This window comes from Dryas octopetala, chromosome 6 (genome assembly GCF_963921425.1).
Source record: "Dryas octopetala chromosome 6, drDryOcto1.1, whole genome shotgun sequence".
Taxonomy (NCBI): Eukaryota; Viridiplantae; Streptophyta; class Magnoliopsida; order Rosales; family Rosaceae; genus Dryas; species Dryas octopetala.
This window is the reverse complement of record NC_141371.1, coordinates 526,892-549,425: the sequence shown is the minus strand read 5'-3', so window position 1 is coordinate 549,425 and position 22,534 is coordinate 526,892. Positions and strand designations below refer to the sequence as shown.

The 22,534-nt window shown below is 39.8% G+C and overlaps 4 protein-coding genes and 1 pseudogene across 10 annotated transcripts; 4 read left to right on the top strand and 1 right to left on the bottom strand.

Moving 5' to 3' along the window:
* Positions 1-3,344: 3,344 nt before the first annotated feature.
* LOC147280644 (dicer-like protein 4) lies at positions 3,345-7,803 on the top strand. 5 transcript variants are annotated; one of them, XM_086246298.1, is made up of 7 exons: positions 3,345-3,448; positions 3,753-3,805; positions 5,079-5,222; positions 5,752-5,878; positions 6,063-6,159; positions 6,434-6,626; positions 7,327-7,802. In XM_086246298.1, exons 1-7 carry the CDS (start codon positions 3,430-3,432, stop codon positions 7,492-7,494), a joined length of 801 nt encoding a protein of 266 aa, XP_086102424.1. In that variant the 5' UTR covers positions 3,345-3,429; the 3' UTR covers positions 7,495-7,802. The 5 variants fall into 5 exon arrangements, with proteins under 5 accessions (XP_086102424.1, XP_086102428.1, XP_086102425.1 ...); XM_086246300.1 differs by lacking the exon at positions 3,345-3,448 and adding an exon at positions 5,318-5,441 and having other exon boundaries at positions 3,476-3,805; positions 7,327-7,800; XM_086246301.1 differs by lacking the exons at positions 3,345-3,448; positions 3,753-3,805 and adding exons at positions 3,543-3,572; positions 5,318-5,441 and having other exon boundaries at positions 7,327-7,800.
* LOC147280643 (subtilisin-like protease SBT3 pseudogene) lies at positions 7,700-9,387 on the top strand (annotated as a pseudogene).
* Positions 9,388-9,911: 524 nt separating this feature from the next.
* LOC147280642 (putative glycosyltransferase At5g20260) lies at positions 9,912-12,445 on the top strand. Of its 2 annotated transcripts, none has more exons than XM_086246297.1 (4): positions 9,912-10,196; positions 10,331-10,482; positions 11,212-11,572; positions 11,752-12,445. In XM_086246297.1, the coding sequence occupies exons 1-4, from the start codon at positions 9,912-9,914 to the stop codon at positions 12,412-12,414; spliced, it is 1,461 nt and encodes a 486-aa protein (XP_086102423.1). In that variant the 3' UTR covers positions 12,415-12,445. The 2 variants fall into 2 exon arrangements, with proteins under 2 accessions (XP_086102423.1, XP_086102422.1); XM_086246296.1 differs by having other exon boundaries at positions 10,328-10,482.
* Positions 12,446-15,438: 2,993 nt separating this feature from the next.
* Positions 15,439-19,007, bottom strand: CBSX6 (Cystathionine beta-synthase (CBS) family protein). 2 transcript variants are annotated; one of them, XM_086249151.1, is made up of 3 exons: positions 18,490-19,007; positions 18,028-18,400; positions 15,439-16,594 (listed from the first exon to the last, which is right to left on the bottom strand). In XM_086249151.1, the coding sequence occupies exons 2-3, from the start codon at positions 18,369-18,371 to the stop codon at positions 15,664-15,666; spliced, it is 1,275 nt and encodes a 424-aa protein (XP_086105277.1). In that variant the 5' UTR covers positions 18,372-18,400; positions 18,490-19,007; the 3' UTR covers positions 15,439-15,663. The 2 variants fall into 2 exon arrangements, with proteins under 2 accessions (XP_086105277.1, XP_086105278.1); XM_086249152.1 differs by having other exon boundaries at positions 18,028-18,381.
* Positions 19,008-19,549: 542 nt separating this feature from the next.
* On the top strand, positions 19,550-22,434 carry CLV2 (Leucine-rich repeat (LRR) family protein). Its single transcript, XM_086247566.1, has 2 exons — positions 19,550-19,573; positions 19,687-22,434. The coding sequence occupies exon 2, from the start codon at positions 19,960-19,962 to the stop codon at positions 22,153-22,155; it is 2,196 nt and encodes a 731-aa protein (XP_086103692.1). The 5' UTR covers positions 19,550-19,573; positions 19,687-19,959; the 3' UTR covers positions 22,156-22,434.
* Positions 22,435-22,534: the final 100 nt, after the last annotated feature.

The window sequence follows — 22,534 nt, the reverse complement described above, 5'->3', positions numbered from 1 at the left end:
CAAAAATCTGATACTAATTAGACGTTAACTTAATTCTTAACTTTAGATTGGCAGTAAAAGATGAACTTTTACCATTTATATGGTGGCCATGGACCTTAATTAAAGACAGCGCGCAAAGGTTTAAGGGTGAGGATGATGACACACCATATTTGCTATCCTAAAGGTGATCGATCAAAAACATTTAAATATAGATACAAAGCTAAATATCAAAATGAAACAGAGTAGCTAGGGCCAACGTTCTTCAAAAAAGCTTGTACGTAACTCTTTGTAACTTCAACATTTTCCTATTAAAAATCCATCACTCTCAATCAATTAATGTGTTCCAATATTTTCTCTTCTTTGAGTTTCTGTAAACATGTATACGTGTACGGCTTCAAGGCAACATGTAGTTATCCAGATGAGCTAGGCTTAATTTGTCAGCATTGCAACCTGATTTATGATTGACCCGGTTGTTAATTCCTTAGCTCCCCCTGCTATCAAGCCTATCATCACCCATCTCTGCCTATAAAAGGGACAGCAAAAAGGCATTAAAACAGAGATATCAAAATTTGGAGCATTATATATGTAAATTATTGTGGTCTCAGAGTGTTTTCATGAAGCAGAAGAGAGTCGGTAGCTGATCAGAGTGTTGCCAGCAAGTTGTCTTTGGCTACATTTAGCTCTCTCTTCTTCTCATGTCACCCTCGGAGACTAAGACGTACTGTCCATGGTAATTATGGTTATCAACATTAAAATCGATCAGATTATGAATCTGAATCACATAATTATGTATTTCTTAACTTAGTTTTTGGTTCAAATTCATAATCTGATGAGCAGATATATATTTTCAATACTCGTACACCTTTATCAATGGGGAAGCTACTAGTTCGTTAGCCTGGACTATAATTACTCGAGCGAGCCCAAATATTTTATTTTATTTTTCATCTTTACTAAGGAGATTTTACTGCTAGCTTTCATGTGTGTATTTCTGTCGAAAAATTATTAATTTATACTAATTTTTTATGGACAAATGTTGGCATTGGTTGGAAGCAAGGATTAATGCAGTTAATATTCCCTGCAAATTAATTAAACATCGGCTGACTGACCTGTAAGTCAACCAAATACCCCTGCAACCTCCATTTGTGTGTGTCACCCCAAAGGAGTTAAGTTCATAATGTTCATTGCTCAACCCGCTGACCCGAACCGAACCCAAAAAGTCGGTGTAGGTCTCGATGCTAGAGTCTGATATGGTGGAATTGGCTGCAAAGAGAAATTTAGTGACCTTCGGTAGAAACAAGAAAGTAAGATAAATAGAAAACATGTTATATCACTTGAACAAAAATGATATTGCTTCAGTGGTTTGGCATCCTCTCCTAATCCAACAGGTCCAAGGTTCGACGCAAGGCAAAGACATTTTGCAAAATTCAAATGTCCAAAAAGAAACTTGGTCCACGGATGAAAACCCGCTTATGCCACGTGGCAGCCAACGGATGGAAGCCCGCGGGCCCGCTTGTGCCACGTGGCAGCCAACGGTTAGAAGCCCGCGGGCCCGCTTGGGGTGTTAGCCCACCGATGGAAGCCCGCGGGCCCGCTTACGTGGCAGCCCACCGATGGAAGCCCGCGGGCCCGCTTACGCCAGCCCACGGATAGAAGCCCGCGGGCTCGCTTACGCCACGTGTCAGCCACGGATGGAAGCCCGCGGGCCCGCTTACGTGGCAGCCCACCGATGGAAGCCCGCCGGCCCGCTTATGCCACGTGGTAGCCAACGGATGGAAGCCCGCGGGCCCGCTTGTGCCACATGGCAGCCAACGGTTAGAAGCCCGCGGGCCCGCTTGGGCCACGTGTTAGCCCACCGATGGAAGCCCGCGGGCCCGCTTACGCCAGCCCACGGATGGAAGCCCGCGGGCCCGCTTACGCCAGCCCACGGATAGAAGCCCGCGGGCTCGCTTACGCCACGTGTCAGCCACGGATGGAAGCCCGCGGGCCCGCTTACGTGGCAGCCCACCGATGGAAGCCCGCGGGCCCGCTTATGCCACGTGGTAGCCAACGGATGGAAGCCCGCGGGCCCGCTTGTGCCACATGGCAGCCAACGGTTAGAAGCCCGCGGGCCCGCTTGGGCCACGTGTTAGCCCACCGATGGAAGCCCGCGGGCCCGCTTACGCCAGCCCACGGATGGAAGCCCGCGGGCCCGCTTACGCCAGCCCACGGATGGAAGCCCGCGGGCTCGCTTACGCCACGTGTCAGCCACGGATGGAACCCCGCGGGCCCGCTTACGTGGCAGCCCACCGATGGAAGCCCGCGGGCCCGCTTACGCCACGGATGGAAGCCCGCGGGCCCGCTTACGCCACGTGGTAGCCCACCGATGGAAGCCCGCGGGCCCGCTTACGCCAGCCCACAGATGGAAGCCCGCGGGCTCGCTTACGCCACGTGTCAGCCACGGATGGAAGCCCGCGGGCCCGCTTACGTGGCAGCCCACCGATGGAAGCCCGCGGGCCCGCTTACACCACGTGTCAGCCACGAATGGAAGCCCGCGGGCTCGCTTACGCCACGTGTCAGCCACGGATGGAAGCCCGCGGGCCCACTTACGTGGCAGCCCACCGATGGAAGCCCGCGGGCCCGCTTACGCCACGTGTCAGCCACGGATGGAAGCCCGCGGGCCCGCTTCGTGTTGGCCCACCGATGGAAGCCCGCGGGCCCACTTGTGCCACGTGTCAGCCAACGGATGGAAGCCCGCGGGCCCGCTTGGGCCACATGGCAGCCAACGATTGGTAGCCCGCGGGCCCGCTTGGGCCACGTGTCAGCCCACGGATGAAAGCCCGCGGGCACTGCTTGGGCCACGTGGCAGCCAACGGTTGGAAGCCCGCTTGGGCCACGTGTCAGCCCACGGATGGAAGCCTGCGGGCCCGCTTGTGCCACATGTCAGCCTACCGATGGAAGCCCGCGGGCCCGCTTGGGCCACGTGTCAGCCCACGGATGGAAGCCCGCGGGCCTGCTTGTGCCACTTGTCAGCCCACGTATGGAAGCCTGCGGGCCCGCTTGGGCCACATGTCAGCCCACGAATAGAAGCCCGCGGGCCCGCTTGGGCCACGTGGCACAAGTGTCTTTTTGGCCATTTAAATTTTGCAAAACGTCTTTGCCTTCTGTCGAACCTTGGAGCTGTTGGATTAAGAGAGAGTGCCGAACCACTGAAGCAATGTCATTTTTGTTTACGTGATATAACATGATTTCCATTTATCTTACTTTCTTGTTTCTACTGAAGGTCACTAAATTTCTCTTTGCAGCCAATTCCACCATATCCATTGACACTAGCATCGACACCTACGCTAGCTTCCCGGAGACCATCTTCTCCTTGACTCCATCAAGAAGTTCACGCAATCCCAAGCCGTCTTCTTGCAAGCCACGCTTGTCTTGCTGCTTTCTTGGCTTGCCTTCTGCTTCTTTCTAAGGTTTATGAAGCTTGGCAATGATGGTAGGAGCATTTGGTTTTTGGGTTCCACTATATATAGATACACACACGTAGAGACCCACATACATGAAGTAAAGTTTGTTGAAAGATCTAATAAAAGCTTCATCCAGACAGCTATAGTGAGAAAGTATTTTATAATAATCATTTTCTTGTTCTAGGGCATATTTCTTGGATCCCTATCTTGCTGGTTAATGGTTATCCCTTATGTTGTTTGTGTAACTTCTAGTTATTGCTGTTCATGTCTAGAAGGTTAATGACTTGCTCCTTTTTAATTTCCTAGTTTTACATGTATGTTTTACTCTTTCAGGTGCAAATTTATCGAAAAGCATCAATAGTCTTGAAAAATTACTTGATGCTAAGGTGGGTTCTGGATTTTTAAATTTGAGATATATATGGGTTGCAAATCCTTGTTTTTATTTCTTTAGAGTAATCGATCATCCATTCTAGCTTTCACTAAAGATTGGGCCTCATGAATACCCATCTAGTTTACGAAGTCCTGTCGGACATATGGAAGTATCCTTGTTTAACATACTTACAAGGTCTTCCACATGATCCTTGCCATGCAAAGGCTTTCTATTCAGGATTTGGGCTGTAGTTTGTTAACAATGATTAGCTTGATAGCTTTTAGTGATGGTGCCCAACGGTAAAATTTAGAATATAGGCCCAACGGTAAAATTTAGAATATAGCCAAGCCTTTCTGTACTGTAAATGTATATGTAGAACTAGAGGAAGGATGTAGTTGACCTCATATGTGCATAATTATATTGTTCCCCATTATGCATAGATATGACATATATGTATGTATTATATGATAAGCTTACAATAATATATTGTAAGATTATATTCATTTTTCTACACGCGCACCATGTCTATGTAGTTTGTCAGCAGTATGCTATTTTCATATTTGTATAAGGTAATATGCTACGATAGAGTGTTATATAGGAAATTGCATTTAGGATATGAGTCTTCCTTTAATTAGCTAAATTATAACTTACAGTTTTTCTAGTATACTAAACTTTGTTTAATTATGTTTCCTGCTTGTTAAAGTAAAAAATTATCTTCCCCACCTCTCATGTTTGTCCTTGTTAGCACTCCGAAAACTTAAACCATAAGAAATGAGCCAACAAATATATGTGAAGCCTCATCTTGCATTACAGGATGTTAACAAAAAATTGGGCAATGGGAACGAAAGGTTTTTGAATCCAAGACCTCTAGAACCACAGCTCTGATACCATCTTAGATTATCATTGTACCTCAAAAGTTTTAAGTTATTAGAGAGTAGGTCAACAATGCATTTCAAGCTAGTAGTTCTGGGGTTAAGATAAAGTGTTATTTTGGGTATAAAATATCCAAAAATGTGGTTTGTGAATCCTTTTGGCATTAATTTTGTGTTATATTTTGTCAGAACCATATTCTAATGATTTCATAATTGAGTGTGTTGGATAACATAAATGAGTGATCGGCATTTTAAGAAAAGCCATGCCCTAGGAGGCTAGGACTGGCTTGTTAGTTTGGAGCCAAATTCTCATTGGGTTGGCTTTCTTCAGGGGCTGGACATGCACTCATGTTGTTGTACTGATCTAGGTGCTCGTAGTTTCCATGTCTCAGTTATAATTTCGCCCTTATTTTGTAGGTTTATTCAGTTGAAGACAAGGAAGAATTGGATCGTTTTGTCGCATCTCCTGTTATTAGAGTGTATCATTATGATCCTGTTATAAGTGGCACATCCAGCCCCTATATGACTTATTCTAGTAAACTTGAGCAGATGAAACGCCAGGTATATTGTTTTGACATTTATTTTGGTTCTAGACAGGCTTTGACTTGTTCACAAATCTTTTGTAATTATTCCGATTCTTGCTATATCATTGACAGTGTATAGCAGAACTTAGTAGGCGGAAGAGTGACCCCCAAAGTTTAAGGAGTAGAAATGTTAAATAGAATGCATGAGAGTATAATATATCATTTGGAAAATCTTGGCCTTTGGGGAGCATTAAAAGTAAGCAACTTTAACTCTAATCACTTTTATTGGTTTCTCTAATTATTTGTTATCTTTTTTATCCCCTTGATAAGTAGTCAGTTTTATTCACAAGAGAGAGAGAGAGAGAGTATTTGTTATCTATACTATATTCAATATTTTCTGCATCCCATTTGTGTAAGTCTTAATCTCTCTCTCTCTCTCTCTCTCTCTCTCTCTCTCTCTCTCTCTCTGCACTTAAAAGATTACTTAAATGACTTTTTAAGATACATACGGGGTCCCTAGGTTACTTCTTTTTTTCTTTACTTTTGTTTTGTTTCCCTTTTCGAAGGCTAGTCATGTTCTTTCGAGTGGGGACCACTTTGAGCGGAATGAGTTAATAGAGGCAGAAGGAAATAATGGTGATGATACTCTGTGTGTTAGATATCTGGCCCAGGTTGATGACATCCTTGCTAAAGGTATTCTAGCGTGTTACTGTATCCAACCATGCTATGTGGTTCTAATTATCTGTGGATCACTACTTTCACTTTTACAGCATTTTAGTATTTTGAACTATAATCATTAATGAAACAAAGTTTGCTTTGTGAAGCAACATCATTTCTAGTACTACTAATGATCGAATTTTATTCTCTGTTCCTATAGATGCCAGTGCTTCTGATGTATCTTGTGTAGAAAGTTTAAAGGAGCCATCTTTCTCAAGAATGGTCTTACGTCTTGTTGAAATTCTTTCATCCTTCAGGCTGGTATTTATGGGTTCATTTCTGTCTTCTATGATCATTATGTCGTTTTGACCATCTGTTGATACCAAGGTTTTGAAAACACAAAAAACTTAAGCATGGGCATTGTGGAAAGTCTGAAGACATTCATCACTCTTCATGTGACCCTACATTTCATCCTATTTGTCATTGGTTTAATGTTCACTTAGACATTTAATTTTATTCTTGTACTCTGTTCTTCATGTGACCATATATGTATAGTGGTTATGCTTAGAAGTATTTATTTTCCATTTTCAGGTTGCAGGAAAATATGAAATGCATAATTTTTGTAAATAGGATTGTTACTGCGAGTTCCTTGTCATACATACTACAAAACCTTAAATTTCTAGCATCTTGGAAGTGCGATTTTCTGGTAGGAGTCCACTCTGGACTGAAGAGTATGTCAAGGAAGAAGATGAACATCATTCTTGATAAGTTCCTGTCTGGAAAGGTAATGATTAATCTTTTTCAGTTTTTAAAAGTGGATTGTTTTGTGGCAAGACGTTAAATGCTATCAAATTTTAGTTCATCTTTCTTCTGTCAGCTTGATATCCAATAATATGGGCCAGAAAGGATAAGGAATTACTACTAAGAACTATGTGGTAAAAGTATATCTTCCATAAGAAGTGGAAATTTTGGCTATAGTACATGGAGAGTAGTAGATTTTGTGAGGCACCCATGTTGGATATAAGAAACTTATATAAGCTGAAAATTTTTTCTAAGGAGAAACAATAATTTTGTTTTTCTTTTGTTATCATACTCTAATGTGATCTTTATCTAGGTGCAAGGATCCATTATTATCACAAGTGAGATGAGCTGCACTTGTAATAAAGATAACTAAAGCATACATCCATTTTTGGTTTGCATAAAGGTTTAGTTGAGTTTAGTTAAGTTTATTACATGGTGTCTTATGCTGCCCAATTTGGTTTTGTTATGGGAGAGGCACCATGGAGGACATACGCTTCTAACATAGAATAGCATAGCACCTCACTCGCATATGCTTTTGTCTATGTACTTGGTATAAATGGTATTGGGAAAGGGTCCCAAGAATCTTCTTCATAGTGTGATAATGATGATATATGTATAAACATAATACGATCCTCTGCAGACTGAGGCAGGATGCTAATTCCTTTGGTTTGTTGCTTTGGCAGCTGAATCTATTGGTTGCAACTAAAGTAGGTGAAGAAGGACTAGATGTTCAGACTTGCTGCCTTGTGATACAATTTGATCTTCCAGTTCACATATCCTTAAAGTTGCTTATGTTGCCCCTCTTTCTATATATGGAACATAAAAAATCAACTCAATCGTATGAAGTATGAACCAAGGTTTTGTAGTTGATAGCTAGATATGCCCTATATCAACAGATCACGAATTCCAGTCTTGTCTCAAGTAGATGATACCATGCGCTTTCTTCATGGAATTTCTTTTTCTTTCCTGCATTTATTCTTTCTTACATTGTTTGTCTTAATTAATGTCCATGCGTTTAAAGCAACATCGACTAAGAGGTCCTTGTATATTGTCCACATGGACCTGTCCCATATGCCTAAAGCCTTTTCTAGCCACCATATCTGGTTTTCCTCTATGATTGATTCCCTCAAGTTTGATATGAATCCTAATTCACTAGATAATCTTCCATCTCCTTTTCTTATATATGCTTACAACAAAGCCCTTCATGGTTTTAGTGCTTTAAAGAAGTCCGCAGGATTCATCACAATTCATGATGATACAAGTCTCACTTCTGATACCACCTACACCCCTCAATTCCTCAAGCTCAGCCCTTTCACTGGCTTTTGGTCCAACTCAAATTTAGGCAATAACATCATAATTGGTGTTGTTAATGTGATTTCTATCTCCTTGTATGGTCCTCGGCCTGCATATAACAATTCTGTCGCCATTGCTTCGTTTTCAGCCATGGAGAAAGGAATATTGGTTGTATGTGCTGGGGGAAATACAGGCCCGGCTCATGGCACTGTGCATAATGATTTCCCATGGGTCTTGACTGTCGCCGCGGGAACAACTGATCGTTGGTTTGGTGGAATTGTGACTCTAACTAATGGAGTAAACATTGTTGGATGGTCTTTGTTCTTAGGTACTAATTCCTCCTTACAAAAATTGCCACTAGTGTACAACAAGTCCTTTCTGAACTATCAGAAGCCCCTGCTGATAGCATAATCATATGTGACAACATTGGGTATCTCAGTCGTCAATTAGCTTTACTTGCACATTCGAACGTGACAGGAGCTATACTTATCTCCAATAGTTCTAGATCATTGGACTTCCAATATTTTCAGTGTTCTTGTGTGGTAATTAGCTCAAATGATGCAGTAGAAGTGATCAGACATGCAATACATGATATTACTCCCTTAGCTAGACACTAATCTTGCACCACTTGTAGCAAGGTACAGCTCAAGAGGCCCTTCACAAAGCTTTCAAGGCATCTTGAAGCCAGATGTTATGGCACCTGGTTCACTTATTTTAGGTGCCTGGCCCCCAAATGTTTTAGCAGGCAAGGTTGGAAAAAATGTGTCATTGTTTAATGACTACAACATAGTGTCTGGGTCATCTATTGCTTGTCCCCATGTTACTGGTGTGACAGCTCTTTTGAAGCTAAGCACCCGGAATGGAGTCCTGCTGCTATTAGATCTGCTATCATGACCACTGCAAATCCATTAGACAAAACTCGAAACCCAGTCCTTGAACTTGATATTGGTAATGATTTTCAACTTGCTTCACCTCTAGCTATGGGAGCAGGTTATATTGATCCAAATCGAGCACTTAATCCAGGTTTGATATATGATGTGACAAGACAAGATTATATCAATCTATTATGCACCATGAATATTGATAAGAAACAATTATCAGCAATTACTAGATCAAGCACTTATAATTGCTTGAACAAATCTTCTGATCTCAATTACCCATCATTTATTGCTTTATATAATCATACTTCTTTTCCGATGGTTAAAGAATGGAGAAGACATTGTAACTTACAAGCCATGGTGAGAGCACCACCTAGTTGTACAGTCAATGTATCACCAAAACAATTGGTGTTTCAAACCATGTATGAGAAGCATTCTTACACTCTCACTTTGAAGTATAAAGGGAACAATAAAAGACGAGTTTATTTTGGTGAACTTGTTTGGATGGAGAAAAATGGAAAACGGAAAGTGAGGAGCCCAATTGTGGTATCACCTAATCCTAATGGTTTTTAGGTCACTTAAATTGTTATTGCTGCTGGCAAATAAAATTATAAACAGCACAGCATTTTAGCATTTGTATTAATCGAGAAATTAACAAGATTGTTACTTGGGTTATTGTACAAAAAATTTCAGTTGCAAATAATGTCAATTAATATGGACCCAAGGATTATGATGCTGCCACCCACCATATAATTTGTCCTCTGGCAAACCACCAAGACACAATGGTTGGATTTGGAGTAATGGAATCCAACTTCATTTTATTTTTTAATTTTCTTTTCAATGAACTTGCATTCCTCTTTCTAACCTTCCATTAGGCCTATATCCCCAGGCCCAATTTATGACGTGGCAGCATAGTAGTTCCTTGTTTATATCCCCCCTTGGTTTCCTCCTGGACCTGGGCTCTGTCTGCTTTGCCCTTTTGGGCTTCTATGAAGTAAGCTTTCAACTAAAAATAAAAGCAAAAAGACAAGAGAGAGGTAGAGGTTAGCTACTTAGCTGTAATGTACATTTGGTGAATCAGACATTACTTGTTAGGAATGGCAACCTTTGAATTCCGATCACCCTATTTACTCTCTCTAACTTTTCTGCTCCTTCTCCTTCTAGTCCTTTCCTTCTCTCCCTTCAACCAAAACCATTTCAGTCTCATCAATTTTACTTTATCCTCTGCTGCTTCTTCTTCTAAGACCTCATCTAGCCCTCCACAGCTACAAAGCAACCACACCACCCAATATGTCTCACCTGCACCCTCTCCTTCTTTGGCAGTCTTTCACCACAATGACCCTCCTTCTGCTTCTACTTCCATTGTTGCAGACCATGTCAAAGTAAGCAATTTTACACTTCTCTGCTTATGTGAGTTTTTTTTGTGTTTTGGTTATGGGTTGTTGTTGTTTTTATTTTATGTTTTGATTTTTTCTTTTCTTAGGTTCTACATTTTTGTACCATAATTTTTTAGCAGAAGAAGAGCAATACAAGCAAGATTGAAGCACAGTTGGCCACAGCAAGAGCAGCCATTCGCAGAGCCATTCTTACAAAGAATTACACATCTGACAGACAAGAGATTTACATACCCAGAGGAAGTGTGTACAGAAATCCCTATGCATTTCATCAGTTAAGTTTCTTCTTCAATTTTTTATTTTTTTTTTAACTCTTAAAAATTTGGCTCCTTTAATTATGTACATATATCTGGTAACTTCTTATAGTCGTCCTGATTGCATTTTTAATGGCATAATGAATGAAAATAGTTTATTTAATACTGTAATTGTAATTATTAGGAACGGTCCAAATTCTTGACTTGTCTTTTGTTTGTTTCACTAGTTTATACTGCAATAATACTCACCGAAATAATTTTTGGGGTTTTGGCCATATCTTTGGCGTGTACATACAGCCATGAATTGATACTTTCTCACAAATTGCTTCCAATAATTATGCTAAATTCAAGGGAAATTAAATTTGAGTTTATTTACAACTGGAATTATAATATTTATTTACCTTTTTTGTCTCTTCCTTATTTTGTGCATCAGTTATAGAGATTAAATTTAACCCAAAGTTTATTATGTAAGCAATCTTATTCTTTTAATAAAACTATTTGTGTCAATAATATTATTATTTTTTTAATCCAAGTCAACTATTTCTTCAAAAGAAATCAAAAAGTTGCTTAAACCATACGAAACCCAAGGTAACCCTGATCCAGAGATGCCCGATTGATTTTTTAAATTGGTTTATAATTTTTTAAATAATTTGTTTGGCATTCTTTGCACGTTTACTTTAATTCAATCTTGATTTCAGAGTTGAGAAAATTTGAGATTCTAACTATTTTGGTTATTTGGGTCTTAGCAGGAGTCACATAGAGATGGTAAAAAGATTCAAGATATGGGCCTACAAGGAAGGGGAGATACCCATGTTCCATAATGGGCCCATGTCGTATATCTACTCCATTGAGGGCCATTTCATAGACGAGTTGGACAGTAGTGGGAAAAGCCCATTTTTGGCCCACAATCTTGATGAGGCCCATTCATTCTTTGTACCTGTAAGTGTGAAAAGGATTGCTGATTTCCTCTATGATCGGCCCAACCCTTACACCTTTCACGGTCGATTGGTTCGTATTGTCACCGATTACATCAATGTGGTAGCAGAAAAGTACCCCTATTGGAATAGGAGCAATGGAGCTGACCATTTTATGCTCTCTTGTCATGATTGGGTATGCTTGCTTGCTTCCGGCAATTGTTACCAACTCTGGTATTGAAAAGCTTTTTCAGCCACAGTAGTAATACTACATTGGAACCTTAGCTTCACTAACAAGTTTGGAAGCATCTTTTGCCTAGTACATGATGTTGGGATGTTTTCAATTCATAGGCCTATCTTTCTTTGATTTTGCAGGCACCAGAAATCATAGATGATGACCATGAGTTCTACAAGAATTTTATGAGAGTACTGTGCAATGCTAACACTTCGGAAGGGTTTCGTCCCGGGACAGACGTCTCCTTACCGGAATATAATTTAGCAGATGGAACTCTTGGTCCATCACGCCTCAACCGACATCCTGATAAGCGTCCTATCCTGGCCTTCTTCGCTGGTGGTGCTCATGGAGATATAAGAAAATTATTGTTTGAGCATTGGAGGGACAAAGATGATGAAATCCAAGTCCATGAGTATCTTCCAAAGGGGCAGAATTACCACCAAATAATGGGACAAACCAAGTTTTGTTTGTGTCCAAGTGGGTCTGAAGTTGCTAGTCCTAGAGTGGTTGAGGCCATGTATGCAGGGTGTGTCCCAGTGCTCATTTCTGAGTACTATGCATTACCCTTTGCTGATGTTCTTGATTGGAGCAAGTTTACAATACAAATTCCACCAAAGAGAATACCCGAAATTAAGACAATATTGAAAGCTGTTCCCTATACAAAATACCTGAAATTGCAGAATAGAGTGATGCAAGTGAGAAGGCATTTTGAGCTGAACCGACCAGCTAAGCCTTTTGATGTATTTCATATGTTGCTTCACTCAATATGGCTGAGGAGGCTTAACATTAGGCTACCGCATTAATTTTATTAATAATCATGAGCATTCTTTAACATTTTAATCCTTATTCTAATAAGCATGACACATATTCCACTTGTACCTCATGTTGAACAATCTTGTATTCTTTTGATCTTTTTTGTCCTTGCATCATTTTCTAATTATTAGTAAAACAAGTGACCAGTTATCATTGAATTTGTTTGATTCAAAACGTTTCTTACTGAAATTCAGAATGAGAAACGATGTAATAGCAATAGCAGCTCTGAAAGATGACAATATATCACACTTTAGTACTTAAGCAAATTGCGACATTTAAACACAGTGGAAATAAGTTTAAATAGATGATCGAGGCCAAGTAAGACACCCTCCATTCAATCATCACATTGAAATATTGGTATATGACTTGTCTTTCACAATACAAATTACAGAGTTTTTTGGTTTCACAACTTTTAATAAAATGTAGAGAAAATAGTTGAATATGTTATGTCTATCACTCTTTCTCCTCGGTGGATATCATCAAAATTAAGCAAAATCAAAATTGTTTTCAAAACCTAAAATAGAAACAAAGCAGAATTCACACTAAAATATTCATTGCACCACAACATCAGTTAGATTGTCAATCCCAGCTTGCAAGGCCTGTGAAGTTTTCATTTCACCATTTCCCAAATTATCAGCAGACTTATGAATAGAAAAAGAAAGAAAAATGGAGAGGAAATAATTAAGATTGCTAAAACACAGTGCACAACATTAATAAAAAAGATGGTAAACTTGTAATAAGAAAAATTAACGAAAAGAAATTTCAGAAGCACAGCTAGCTTTTTATGGAGTGATTCTTCTATTCCTGGTAGGTACAGCCAGAGGACTATAGGAATCTAATTTAAGAAGTGTGTCAAACAAATCAACATACCAATTAAGTTTAACCAATTCAGGATCTACTTTATTCTTAGACAATAAATCAACTATCCATTTTATGGTTGAATCATCTGCAGAGAAAGCCCCTCTGCCATTTCTTGAATAAGTCCAATTGCCCTTGATGTCTAGTTTATTCTTTGAAATTAAATCATATGTCAATTTCGTCGTTGATGCATCTAACGGGAAACCCTTGTCCACCATTTCTTGCATAAGTCCTAACGCCCTTGATATCTCATCATTATTGAGAAATCCTCGGATCATTGTGTTGTAGGTGACACCATCTGGGGAACAGCTTCTCTCTTCCATTTCTCTAAGTAACTCTCCTGCTTCACTAATTAGGCCCTCGTTACAAAGTCCACTTATCAGTATTGTATATTTCTTGACATCAGGTTGAAGTCTTTTTTATGGTAAACTGCAAAAGAGATCCCTTGCAGATTCAGTGCTTCCAGCTATGCACAAAACTTCAATAAGAATATTGTAAATTACAATACCCAACTGCAACTTTTTGCCTTCCATCTCTCTAAACAATTCCATTGCCATATTAAGTTGCTGGTTTTTGCACAGGCCATCCAATAAAACAGCATAAGTTTGAATATTTGGAAGTTGGCCACAAGCTTGCATCTTAGAGAACAAGTTTTGCTCATCTTGCGTTCTTCCCACTTTGCAAAAGCCGTCCATAAGTGTCATACAAGTAATGGTATCTGGAACCATTCCCTTACTAGACATTTCGTCAAACAACACCACTGCTGCATCTATATTTTTTCTTGCAGTATCTATTTATGAGTATGCTATAACTAAAAGCATGAACAATAGAGCCCTTGAGCATTAGATCAAAAACACTTTTTGCTTTATTCATTTCTCCTTGGGAACAGTAGCCATCCATACCGCTTTTCATCATCGAATCAACCACTTCTTTAGCTTCCATTATCATGCCCTTCTTACAAAAATTATCTACCACGACACTGAAGGTTTGAACGTTTGGAAGGATACTCTTACTCGCCATTTCTTTCAACAATCTTGTAGCTTCCTTCCATTGACCTAATATGCAAACTCCATGAATCAAAGAGGTATAGGTAATGACATTTGGAGAAATACCCTTACTAATCATTTTTTGAGAAGAGGTTGAATGCATCACCAACTAGTTTGTCCTTACAAAGACTGTCAATGATAGTGCTATAGACAACTACGTTAGGCTTACAACATGCTTTTCCATCTTCTTAAGCAACTGAATAGCCTCACCATTGTCACCCTTTTCACACAAAACGCTTAATAACGTACCAAAAGTAACAGCATTGGGCTTACAACCTCCCTCCACCATTTTTCTGAAAAGTCCTGTTGCCTCATCAAATCTATTCTCAAGAGAAAAGCCCTTCTTTAGAGTGTTGAAGGTCGTGACATCTGGGTCAAAACCCAATTTGAAGAATTTTCCAAAGACTGATAAACTAGATCCCATTTGGTTCAAACGACAAAAGCAATTTATGATAATGTTTAGTGTATAAACATCAGGAACAATTCCCAGCAGACACATTTGGTTATTCAACGAGATGACTCCCGAATAATGTTTCAATTTTGCAACTTGGCCCAAGATTTGAGTGAAGCGGACAACCGAAGGCAGAGGACGCATTTGAAGCATGGAATTGAACAAATTCAAAGCATCCTGGAGATTAGTGATTTTGGTTGGGTTTTGGGTGTTTGTAGATTTGCTTGGCTTTGAGGATTGAGAATGAAACAAGGCCAATTCCAAGTAATTGTTGAAGAAAACAACAGTAGAGCGAGATTGAAGACAATGCATACCTCTGTGTCTGTTGCAATAAGAGGAAGCAGCTCTCTGCATCATCATCTTTACCTTCTTCGAGTCTGAGCCAACATTCAAGATAGTTGGGAAGGAAGGCTCAAATCTCCAATGTCTATCCTTCAGAATGCTCAAAGTGGAGAGTCCACGAATCATCAATTCGACAAAATCTTTCTTTCGTTGAGTTTCGATAAAAGGCTTCCTCTTTCATTCGCTTCTTGATTGTTATGACTTATGAGTATAGGTTTCGACAATTGGGCTTCCCCAACAGCCCCATTAACTCTTTTATCATGTATGGCGATAAGTGAGACAGTAACGGTACAACATGATTAAAGCAAGGTGATGACTGATGCGCAAAATTGAACACAAGTGGACTATTTCACTTGATACATTGTTCATTGCTGCAACCAAGTTTTGCAAAAGGTCAAATTGTTACAAACCCAGTTTCAAAGACTCAAACCCCCTTTTTACATCCTAGCCAGCACAAATTGCATAGGAAACAGAAATTACTGAAATAAAAAATAAGAAGAGTACTTCACAGAAACCAGACGAAGAAAAGAAGAAGAAATAATTCAATTTTGAATGTCATGACCCTCAGTGGAGCGGCCTGCAGCAGGAATTGTGGGGGCTGATTGTTTGGTGACAGCAACCATAATATCTGCATAACCCACCACTCCAACTAAAACATCATCACTTTCATCCTCAGTCACCCACACATGGGTTGCCCTGTGAGACAGCATCTGAGCCATGACTGCAGCCAATGAACTCGTAACCTTACATGTCAAGGGTGCACTTCTGCCCCTATACATGGTTCTACTCACTCCTCCCAAGGTCGGGCTTGCAGGATTGAACCCTATACTCCTACTACTGAATTTCTTCGGCCTTGCTGACCCGGCACCATTCACTAGATTATTATTGCCATCAGTTGGATTTACAGAGAAATTTGGCAGTGACCTTGAGGCCACATTATCCTCAACTCCCATCACAAATTGCCCAGCAGAGAGATTGGCTAAAGCCCATGCTGCTGCTAAGTGATCACATTTCCATAGTTTGGAGGCAGAGATCTCTCCAATGATCTTATACTGACCTTCCGGTGTGTGTTCAATAACAGCAACTGCACTAGGGTCATCGGGAAGTTTTTGAGTGGCTTCAATGGCCGGGGATGAGGCTTCAATAGATTTGTAGTTTGGGTTAATGGCTCCGAGGGAGGAGATAGAGGAGAGAGGAAGAGGTGCTAGGGCACCTAGGCAACCAATCAAGAAGCGGATAACATCTTCTCTTGAGAGACAGCAAAATTTGTCATGGGCACTGGTAGTAGAAGATGAAGAAGGCCAATTGGAATTGGCAGCAAGGTTATTGCTGCTGCCACTAGTATCAACATTCTTGAGCCACTTACCATTATAGAGAATTGAGAAACGCTTACTCATGCCTTTCCATACCACACTCTTTCGAACAAGAAGACGCTTTACGCCATGCTTCATCATCTCCAGTGCATCTATCAACCTTGCAGAAGAGGAAATTAAACAAAGGCATGTTACTTTTAAGAAGCGATTTCTTGTTTCTTTCTCTAAGCCAAAACGTAAAGCAATTTCTTGATAGAACTTCACAACTAGGAACTCATATATACCTGGGGGTAGTTTTTTCATATTAAAACACAAAATCCCATCACGGTTAGAGACATCAAGATATAGATACATATACACCCTATAAAAGCGATTTCTTAAAACTTCAGATTTCCTAGCAATCTCCTTGTTTAATTGTTATCAGAACTTGAATCTTAATTAATCATCAGATTAGATAAAGTAGTTATTTCAAGCCAGTAATCAATTACACAATGGCAGTGCAAAAGAACAAATGATCATTAGATGGATGGATGGAAACAAAAAGAAAAAAAGAAAAAATTACAAAGAAGGAATGGTGGCAGCAGCATGTTGCAACATTACCAAGAAGTATGAACAAAAAGGCAGACCTAAAATTTCAAGTAGAGCTATCTTCTTTAAGCATCTAATAATGTCTTGGAGATCATAAGAATAAACACTACCAAAACTTCCTCAGATTAAAAACCTGGTAAAAATCCATAGTCAACGTCCACATCTGTGAATTTTCAAGCATTGCCCTCTCAGCATAATACATATCTTCCATATATGTGCCCTATTACACTCCCCCAAAAGCACCATGAACCACAAGAAGGAGCAGTTCTCAAAATTATTAATTTCTATTACAAAATCTAAAAGCTTGCCACATGCCAACCACATAATAACTCCAGAACAAAAGAAAATCACAAAAGCTTTGGCAGATTCTGTTCTTCCCCTTTTTTTAAGATCTCCCAGTGGAAGTAAAGTCCTAAAATGAATGTCCACAAACATTCATTGACAACTAGTTGAAGATGATAACAAGAAAGTCAGATACACAAAGAAACACAGGAAAAACGAATAAGTAATTGACATGGAACACCACTTAACTCTTTTGTAAAGAAAACAAAAAAATAATCAAAAGCAAAATTAAATAGAGTTAAAAAAAAAAAAAGCTTTGGAAACACCTTAATTTCTAGAATTACAAAGATCAACAACTAAACAACAAATTCCATTTCAGAAATGTTCCTTCAGTGCTGCAAAAGAAACAAAATTGTAAACTTTAACACAATGGTCAGACTGTAAAGCTAATTATCAACAATAGGCAAAGTTAACCTGCCAATCGTTATGATCACAAACTAAATCCAACAAAAACCATCGCTCTACAATTAGCCACAGAAACAACACCTATCACAGTAATGTCTTATTTTGTACTGCAAGATAACCAAAATTCAACCCAATAGGGTAAAACACCATGATCAATAATGATAGAAACAACACCAATAAAACTGCCAAACTTAATCTAATATCTCTAAAAATTCATAGAAGGACCATATAAAGTATTAAGATTGAGAACTAGCTAACCTTGTCGCAGGATCAACCTGCCTTAGCAAAAAATTATTAGGAACAACAACATCAGAAACTGAAGTCTTCAAAGCCTTGTCCTGATCCTCCAAACACTCACTTTTAGCCAAGAAAGCAACAATGTCAAGGGTATTGAGAATGCCCACAAACCTCTGCTGCCTCATTTCATTATTTTCAACCATACCCATATGCGATTTCCTCTTCCACACCGGTATGCCGCATTCGGTCGACTCTCCAATCGCTCTTATGGCAGCCTCCACCGTCTCCGTCTCACAGAATTCCACCATCTCCGGCTTCCCGACCGTTAAATCACCCACTACATGGTACAGAAACACCGATGCCATTGCCAATTTTCTGTTCGGATGACGAGAAACTTAAGCAAAACCAAGGAAAATAGTGATATCTCCATTCCATGTTGTTCAATTAGCAAGAAAATTCGATTAAAAATGGAAATTTATTTACCTCAAGAGACAAACTCAAGAACTGGGTTCTCTCGTTCCCTGGGAATTCAAGCTTCTTTAAAAGTACTTCAATTTTCTGTTACTCTCCCACCTTTTCGCACCAACCAACCAACCAAAAAATAGTAGACAAAAAGGCCGTTTTTGGGGGCAGAAATTGGTTCTTGTTTTTTTTATTTTTTCTTAAGAAAAAATAATAAATCGAAGTAAACCCAGATCGAATACACAATAGATCGGATCAAAAGATTCTTGAGAAAACTCCAGACATGGAATCTTCTCGAGAAAAACCAGGAAACCAAAAGGTTGATTGGGCACCGGAAAAACCGGTGAAAGAGTGAGAGTTATAAGAGGGAGTGGAGGAAGATTAGGAGGAGATGAAAACCAGTAATGGGTAATTTGAGAAGGGTCAGGAAGATGAAGGAAGTGAGAGGTTTGGCCATTGATGAAGCACAAGAGCAAGGTAAAGGCCCATCAATGGTCTCTCTTCTGACTCTCTGAGGTCTGTGTGTGTGTGTGTATGCGTGTGTGTCTTTATGTCCCCAAGTGCTTGAGTTTTGGTGATTTTTAGGATGAGAATGAATGACAGCGAAATTCTGAGTAACGGTGATTTTTTTTCAATGCAGTGAAACTTTTTTTTAGTTAACTAATTAACTTCCCATTTAATCAAGATTCAAGAGTTTGATATTTTTATCCCTTATCCATTGATACAATCATGCCTACCATGGTGTTCTGTTCGAGGTTTGTTCCAGGCAAAAAGTGATAAGATTCCAATTCGAGTATTGTTAGAAATTAGAATCGTCAAATTGTCATGGCCAAAGACAAAAAAGAATCGTCAAATTGAATTTGGTTTTTTTCTTTTGTGCTCTAGTAAATTGACAGCCCAGCCCAGCCCAAATTACTACTGGATCCAGTTTATGGGTGTTTTATTTCATTACCAGCCCACACTCCTGAGCTCAGACTATGACTTAAAAAAAGTAAAATAAATAAAAGGCCAAAGCAAAGAAAACTTTATAGTCTTTATTAATGACTTTCCAAACTCCATATTCCTTTGTTTCTTCAAGTACAATACATTTGCTTCACTCTCATCTGTAAGTCTCAATCTCTTTCTCCCTACCTCCCCCCTCTGCACTTATCAGTTATCACTTTGCTTTACACATTATTACATTACATTCTTGTTTGTTTTTCTAAATGTGACTTACAGTTGTCCCAGATTTTGCTTCTCATATATCTTCTTCAAGATGGGAGATGGGTTTCGGCTTTTTTCCCCTGTGGTAGGTCTAATTTATAGCTACTGCCACTGAGCTTTTTCTTCAGCTTGTACAATATTTTTCTTCTTCACCATCTTGTTGAAGATGGGCTTTATCTTTTCATCCCTGTGATTGCCTTAAATTTTACAGCTACTGCCACTAAGCTGTTGTTGTTCTTCAACCTTCTTTCACTTGCCATCTATTTAGCAACCCTCTATTTGTTACTCATGGGACACGAATGGGTTTCAGCTTTTTTTCTCTGTCATTCTCTCAAATTACGTGCACTGCTACTGATATTCTTGGTGCTTCTATGCTCAAACCTTTCTCAGTGTGTTGATCTTGACCCAGAAGACAGAGCCTCAGTTTTACTATTTAGGTCATGGGTCCAAGACCCTAGCCAGAGCTTGTCAAGCTGGGTTGGGTCCAATTGTACCAACTGGACTGGAATCACCTGCGAGAACCAGACTGGCAGGGTGGTTTCAGTTAACTTGACCAACATGAACCTGTCCGGCCAAATTCACCCCGCTTTGTGCAAACTTCCATTTCTTGAAAATTTGGTTTTGTCCGAAAACAACTTCACTTGTCCAATCCCATTATGTTTTGGAACTCTGGGCAATCTCAAAATTCTACATCTTGGTCACAATAGGTTTCAGGGTATTGTACCTGATACACTCATGAGGCTTAGGCAGTTGAAAGAACTTGTTTTGAATGGTAACAAGGATTTGGGAGGTCTAATTCCTTGGTCGATAGGTAATTTCTCAGCACAGTTGGAAAAACTAGATCTAGGTTTTAATTCATTTCATGGTGAAATTCCTGAAAGCTTGTTGTACTTGAAATCTTTGAAGTATTTAGATCTTGGGAACAATTATTTATCTGGTAGTCTTAGTGATTTTCACCAATCTTTGGTCTTTCTCAATCTTGGGTCGAATCAGTTTTCTGGAACTTTGCCTTGTTTCTCTGCTTGTGTTCAGTCTCTTACAGTTTTGAATCTGGCTAACAATTCTGTTGTGGGAGGAATGCCTACATGTATTGCTTCTCTTGAAGCTTTGAAGCATCTAAACCTTTCATTCAATCACCTGACTTATGAGATATCTCCAAGGCTTGTATTTTCGGAGAATCTTCTTGTATTGGACTTGAGTAACAATGATTTGTCTGGTCCTCTTCCGAGCAAGATTGCAGAGACAACAGAGAAATCTGGGCTTGTTCTTCTTGATCTGTCTCACAATCGTTTCACTGGTGAAATCCCATTGAAGATTACAGAACTCAAAACCTTGCAGGCATTGTTTTTATCACACAATCTTCTTGTTGGGGAAATTCCAGCGAGGATTGGAAATTTAACTTATCTCCAAGTGATTGATCTCTCGCACAACTTGTTATCGGGCTCAATTCCATTAAATATCGTTGGTTGTTTTCAGCTGCTTGCATTGATACTCAATAACAACAATCTTTCTGGTGAAATTCAACCTGAACTTGATGCATTGGATGGCTTGAAGATACTGGACATTAGCAACAACAAGATTTCTGGTGAGATACCACTTACTTTGGCAGGCTGTAAATCGCTGGAGATTGTAGATTTCAGCTCCAACAATCTCTCTGGAACTTTGAGTGATGCAATAACCAAATGGTCAAACCTCAGATATCTGTCCCTGGCTCGGAATGCATTTAATGGAAATCTGCCCAGTTGGCTCTTTACTTTTGAAGTGATCAGAATGATGGATTTTTCAGGAAACAAATTTTCTGGTTTCATACCAGATGGTAACTTTAACATGAGCAAAAGTTTTAACAATGGAGGGTTCAATAAAATGCGGAGAGAGCCATTTGTTGCAATGCAGAATGTGGATGCAAAAGTTTTGATTATTGTCACTGGTAGTATGGAATTAAGCTTCAGTTATATACTACCTTCAATGGTTGGAATTGATTTCTCTAGTAACGTGCTAGATGGAGAGATTCCAGGGGGTCTATTTGGATTACGTGGTTTGGAATATCTGAATTTGTCACACAATTTTCTTGAGGGCCGTGTCCCAGATTTAGAGAAGATGTGGAGTTTGAGGGCCCTAGATTTGTCACATAATTCTTTGTCTGGTCACATTCCAGGAAACATTTCCAGCCTTCCAGACCTGACTCTTTTGGATTTGTCGTATAACTGTTTCTCCGGATTTGTTACCAAGAAGCAAGGGTTTTGGAGGTTTCCAGGAGCATTTGCTGGAAATCCAGATTTGTGCTTGGAGTCTTCTAGTGGAGGGTGTGACCCGGCAAGCCTTCCGGTGGTGCCTGGGAAGGCATTTGAAGTGGAAGAAGAGGTTGAGGGGTGGATTTCTCTTTGGGTTTTTTTTCTAAGCGCTTTCCTCAGTTTCTATTTTGCGGGTTTGGCCCTCTTTTGCTCACCTCGAACTCGAAATTACATTCTCCAGACAAAAGCTTAGGGCAATGTACATGCGGATGAAAGCTGTAAGTTGTAAATTGTGATTACTCTTTTCTAGTTACTAATGGACGATTTTGTTCTTCCAAGCTTGCTAACATAGAACCTAGCTTATGCAACAATAATATGCCATAGGCTTTCATGACCCCTCACCGGTTGTAAGGAGAAATTCCTGATTATAACAGATGTATACTATGTTCCTTTTACAACAACTAATCATTTAACCAGAAATTAAGGAGGTGAACACGAAAGGAACTTGGTTGTATGCAAATTTGTGCTCCTACGAGTGACTGCGTGCATCTTTTCTTTTCCATGGTTGCTATTGTCAACAAAATTTAAGGAATGGCATGCCGTTGGTTGGCTCTTGCAGCTCTTAAATGTAA